We start from the raw sequence: 6000 nt of genomic DNA, 5'->3' as shown, positions 1-6000 counted from the left end.
TAGAAAAATATGGATTACGCGAGATGGCGCTGACATCTTGCGCAGATTTGGGACTGAGTCTGCGCAGTAGAGAGCAGGAAGTAGAGCCGTGATAACAAAAGCCCGTCCACTCCGTCGCAGACGCAGAACAGATCATTATGTCGGTGTGAAATAAACAGTTATGGAAATGTAGAAATTAAAGCTAAAGCTCCAATCTCCTCCCGAAAAGCCAGAAAAAAGAAAGTTGGTGCCTCAGTGACGACTTCACTCAGAGAAGCCGTCAATCTCAGCTGTCAATCATGACGTCACCCCCCCATTTGTATAGCATCAAATAACTCACTAAAACTAAACTTATTTAAAAAACGAACACTTGAAATTAAAACTGCCTACAATGACAGAAACCAACTTTGGGAAAAAATGATATGAAGTGTAATTTGATTGTTTAGTTTGTCTTGCGTCCATTAGAATACACGGAGCGGCGGAGGTTATGAGCTATACTGGGACCAGCCACCTGGGGGCAATCGAGACGTTTTGGCCTCAGTTTTTAACACTTGTTTTTGTTTTTGTTTTTTTTATAACAAAAAAAGTTATATTTTTGTGCAACGGTAAAGACCTCTTCATACCAAAATTGAAATAATAAGCCCCAGGCTGAGGTAAAAATGCAAATTCACGCATGAACAGTAGAGGGCGCAGCTCGAGTGCCTTTGACAAAAAACAATTAAGATTTTTCTGTTGGCTTTAGTATTGCTGAAAATAAGCTCCGTGATCAACAAACGTTTATGTCAAAAACCCGTCTCTGGCGGGACGACTCCGACCGATCGAATATTCCAATTTAATAATTATTAAATCGATATGCCATCCTCAATAAACCCGTCTCCGACGTGTTTCCTCAGATCTTTTGAATATATTCCGATCTAATATGATCTCTGACCTGTAAAGTTGCCAGAATAATAATCATACACTCTTTGTTAATTGGCCAGAGGAGAACTGGCACCACGACTGAGCCTGGTTTCTCCCAAGGTTTATTTTTTTCCATTATGCCCCTGATGTAGTTTTGGTTCCTTGCCACTGTCGCCTCTGGCTTGGCTTGCTCAGTTGGGGACACTAACCCCCGGTTTCACAGACAATGCTTAAGCTAATCCTAGACTAAAATGCATGTTTGAGCTGTTTTAACTGAAAGAATCTTGCACTGACAAATCTTAAAATATGTCAGTGGCATTGTTTTATCTCAAGATGCACACCAGTAATGTTTTTTTCTTGGGCACGTTTATAAAAGTTACTTAAATGTCCTAATTGAACTGAGGCCTAATCCTGGTTTAGTCTAAGCCCTGTCTGTGAAACCGGGCCTAAATTTTTAAAACTAAATTAACCACATAAACTAAATTACTGATCTGCCCACACTGTCACTGTATGATAGTTGAAATGAGCTGATGACATCACCGTTTTCTCCGGAACGGCTGTACGGCCGAATCAAATTCTGTTGCATTATTTTCCTGTTAAACACTGTGAAGCTGCTTTGAAACAATCTGCATTGTAAAATGCGCTATATAAATAAAGTTGACTTGACTTGACATTGTCCATCATGATAATCTTCACAAATACACTTTTTATGAATTTTAAAGCCTAAATACAATTGCAAGACGTAAAAAGTTAAACGTAGGGTATAAACAAACTACACCATGGTCGCACCTTCAGTAACGCTTGAAATTCAGAGTTAGAATAGTTTGCAGGAGTGTGATTATGAACACCTCTGTTGTCCCATTTAGGCACTTGTTAGCAGCCACCTTTTAAAACTTTAAAAACTTTAATAAAATTTAAAACATTCACAATTACTGGTGTATTTTATGTCATAGAATAAAATGTGAAAAATATTGCGCTCGTTTTCACCACAGACCTTTTTTCCAGGCATTTAACCAAAACCCATTTTTAAAAAAACAGTGACGTCAGGCTGATGGAATTGCTAAAATGCTAACTTGTTTCAGGGTTTTGGCCTACAGAAATACGGCATCCCTTCAGCACTCTATGGTGTGTTTGATTTTGTGCATCCCTGTTTGTGTATACCAGCGATCACACGGTCCACTATGAGAATGTGAATCTGGCGCGAGAGCAGAGAGGCCGTTCAGAGCTGGTCGTCCCTCGATACCACGAGCTGGTGGCTCTGCAGGAGGAGAAGAAGGTTAAACCTCATAATATCATTGTGTCTGTAGTCTCTGTTCTATATGTGTAGCTATTTTTGGATCACTTGTTCTGGACATTTTTAAAAGACATTTGACAGCACTGAAGCTGCAAGTTAAAGTCAAATGTAAAATAAAGCTAATGTGAAATAAATAAATAAGATTAAAATAAATGGGTAAATAAATATATTGGCTTAACATAAATAATGCGATTAAAAAAAGTTATTAATCTATTAAATAGATTAAAATAAATAAATATAATTTTGTTTAGTATAAATAAAATTTTGATTTAAAAATCAATAAATAAAGAATGCATTCATATAGGGCTGCACAATTAATCGAATTTGTAATCGTGATTACAATTACGGATGCCACAATTATGTAATCGTTCAATAAAATGCAATCGCAATTACAAAAAAAAGTCCACATATATTATTCTGTGTGCTTAATGTGTTTTTTTTTACTACAGGTTATCTTAAGTTTTTTCCCCATTGTTTTATTTTTAGCTTTAGTATAGCATTATAATACCATGCCTATTTTTACTTTTTTTATTTAAAGAAACCAAACCAAAGTTTTTCAGGAAGAGTGTTTTCAGCTTGTCTATTTTGATATAACAATATGGCATGCAGTCGCTTCCAACAATGGCATAAAGCTATTCTAAACATCATTCAATGCATATTGTGATAATCGTTAGTAATAATCGCAATTACAATTTCAAGGGAATAATCGACAATTATGATTTGTGTCATAATCGTGCAGCCCTACATTCATATAGTGAGTAGAAAAAATATAATAATGTAATTTAATAGAAACAAATTTTTATATTTATAATATTCATGGGTGTTCATAAAAGATAGATGCCTTTTAAAATTTAAGATGGGGTCCCTCACACGAGGATAATGGTATTTGGGGGTCCGTGGCATCTAAAAGATTGAAAACCCCTGTTCTAACACACTGATGTGTGTAAATTTGACATGTAGTAGTTGTGTCTTGCCTGTAGAGGGCACTATTGCAACAAGACTTGAGCTCAATGTTAGATGCATTTCTGCATGGATGCTTTTTTGTTGTGCTGCAAATAAGCTTTCTTTATCTTTATGTGTGTGTGTGTGTGTGTGTGTGTGTGTGTTCATAGGGTGTACCGGGTCCAGCGCAATACCACATAAAGAGTCAGTTTGAGACGCCCAGTAACCCACATGGTCCTGTGTTGAGCCCACCCTTCCTGTCTCAAGCTCAGGCAACAACATACTGCTTTATTTTTGAACATTCACACATGAGGGATAATGTACATCCAGCCGGCTGTTATCACAAAATAAACTCCGACAGGGTGATCAGAACCCCGACATTAAGTGGAAGTGGGTTTTTTTATGATACCATCCGTCTGGCTGTACATTATCTCGCAGCTTATTACACGGCTACTTCCCTCATAAGTAAATAATTCGAGAAAAATATGGAGTTTTGGAGCTCTGACCGTCGTCTAGCCATCACAATTTGTGTCAAACTCACTCAAATCCTTACGCTTGCCCCATTTGTCCTGCTTCTAACACATCAACTTTGAGGACACTTGCTGCCTAATATATCCCATCCACTAACAGGTGCCGTGATGGAGAGATAATCAGTGTTATTCACTTCACCTGTCAGTGGTCATAATATTATGCCTGATCGGTGTATAGTCGATAACTGAGGCACAAGATGCCACCAGCATGTCCACAAGAGACATCAAAGAAGTGCCGCCTCAAATACCAGGATGAGCGGTCACTGTACGGCATTGAAATTGACAATGATCATTATGGGGGAATAACAGACCTGGGAATGTTGTTACTGACCAATCAGAATCAAGCATTTCAGAGAGCCGTGTAATACGTGCTAATAACAGTTGCATGAAATCAAAATTGATCTTATTTACTTAATACACATTTCTGGTCTTGTGCACAGTTCATCAGAGCACATTATAGTCTATCATAATCTTTCAGTGAAATGTAATCGACTCACAGAAGTAAAATGTGTTGTCAATGCCTTGTATCTCATGTCGATTTTCATCTGATCTCAGTATTGTGCTGGTTCCCGCAGAGGTTCAGTCCAGTCAAGGATGATGCGCCCCCTGTAGGTGCGTACGATGACCCGCGCTGTGCTCTGGAGATCCTGAAGAAAGGCAGAGGGGTGAAGAAGAATCCTTTCGGCCTGACAGCTGTACGCTTCCTGCCAGAAAACAGATCGAAAGCTACTCCAGGTGTGTTTTTTTTTATCTGTGAGAATGAGATTCAGGGTCACATTCTGAATGCGAAATGTCTTGTATCTGTGGAGTGCAGTCAGAGGTCAGATTTGGATTGCGTTCGCTAGAGGGACAAACATGAGGTTGGTAAAGTTATCACTAGATTTCATACAGCTACACAAATGCTTTACAGCAGCAGCCAATCAGATTTTAAGCCACTCTCAAAACAACCAATCGGGGCCAGTTGCATAAACTAAGCCATTATGTTAAGACAGTGTCTTAAGATCTAGTATGAGCCACTAGCAGTTAGGCAAGTGGCCTTCAGTCTTACTTTTCGTATCAAATTAGGCCAGTCTATGTTTTTATGTAACTGATTTAAAAAAAATATGAACAGTCTTAAAGAAAAAAATGTATGTCTAACTTGTAAGACTAGTCTTAACGGTTTATGCAACCGGCCCCAGATTCTATGCCACTTTAAGACACTCAAGATGCATTCTCATTTGCATACTGCCTGTCCTAAATAGTGTGCAAGATGCCAAATCATAGTAGGTTGGAAATAGTATGCCAAAGGTGCTCGAATGGGTGACAATTTTGTAAGTTGAGTCTCAAAATGCTATTTTATCAAAACGTTTATGTTGCCTTCCATTGAAGAGTTTCAATTGCATTTTCTTTAGCAGTAATTACATTCAAAGTGGTCAAAGTCAAGGAAGTATGCAATTCCGGACCCTTATCAGGGTCTGCAGAGTTTAAGAGGTTAAACAGACTCCAATAGTAACTAAACGTTTACTTTTTACTAATGCATGTATTTGCTGCAGAACCTGATTTCACCATGTGCAACATGTTCCCGGATCGACGTCTTTGTTGATCCTGGAACAACATTCCAATCAACCAATCAGATTTAAGTTTTGGTCTAAAACCAGGGTTAGGAGCTCTACATCAGTGTTATTCACCTATCATTTCCCTCTGATTTTTGGGATAACTTACGGGTAGGGTTAGGACAAAATTTTCAGACTGGAATGTTGTTCCAGGATCAACAAAATATGTTGACTCAGGAGCTCATCTAACTCGGCAAAATCAGGACGTGCTGTATTTGCTAGGTCCCGGTGCCTATAACGTGTTTGATTATGGCCTGGCTCAGGAGAGTTTGAAGAAAGCCTGTATGAAGAGCACAAGGAAGGGCGCCTTTGGCTCTGTTGCACCACGCCGGCTTTTTCTCCCCAGCAAAGAGGAAATGAGCACCCCGGGGCCGGCTCAGTACAAGGTGAGCAGTTCTTCAACCCAGAAAGTGTGCACTCATTGTCTATTGTACACTAATCTGCCTGCGCCCTCGGGAGCTTATTCAGACTTTTCAGGGGGCTTCATCCAATGAATCGAATAAATCTTCCATAAATCCCCTTGAACTGGATATTTCTCAGCATTCACTAAATGTCAGTTTTGCCTGGAGCCTACAACCTAGAGCCTATCTTTTCAAAATGTTCCATGGAAACCATAGTTTCAGGCAAAATACAGCAGTGTCTGTATTCCATGGCAAACACCGCTATTGATTACTGTTGCTCATACTCAAGGGCAGTGTTGGGGGTAACGCATTACAAGTAACTTGAGTTACGTAATAATATTACTTTTTCCAAGTAACTCGTA

At 39.0% G+C, this 6000-nt stretch overlaps 1 protein-coding gene across 2 annotated transcripts in view; it reads left to right on the top strand.

The window, feature by feature from the left end:
• stpg2 (sperm-tail PG-rich repeat containing 2) overlaps positions 1–6000 on the top strand; it is a 34112-nt gene that overhangs the window by 5505 nt on the left and 22607 nt on the right. For both annotated transcript variants that reach the window (XM_079814668.1, XM_079814669.1), the window contains exons 6-9: positions 2044–2155; positions 3286–3387; positions 4221–4380; positions 5460–5623. In XM_079814668.1, the coding sequence (XP_079670794.1) occupies positions 2044–2155; positions 3286–3387; positions 4221–4380; positions 5460–5623 (538 nt within the window). The remainder of the gene's footprint in view (positions 1–2043; positions 2156–3285; positions 3388–4220; positions 4381–5459; positions 5624–6000) is intronic.

The sequence above is a fragment of the Gobio gobio genome, assembly GCF_949357685.1.
Source record: "Gobio gobio genome assembly, chromosome: 4".
NCBI lineage: Eukaryota > Metazoa > Chordata > Actinopteri > Cypriniformes > Gobionidae > Gobio > Gobio gobio.
This window is presented reverse-complemented; position numbering and strand designations above follow the sequence as displayed.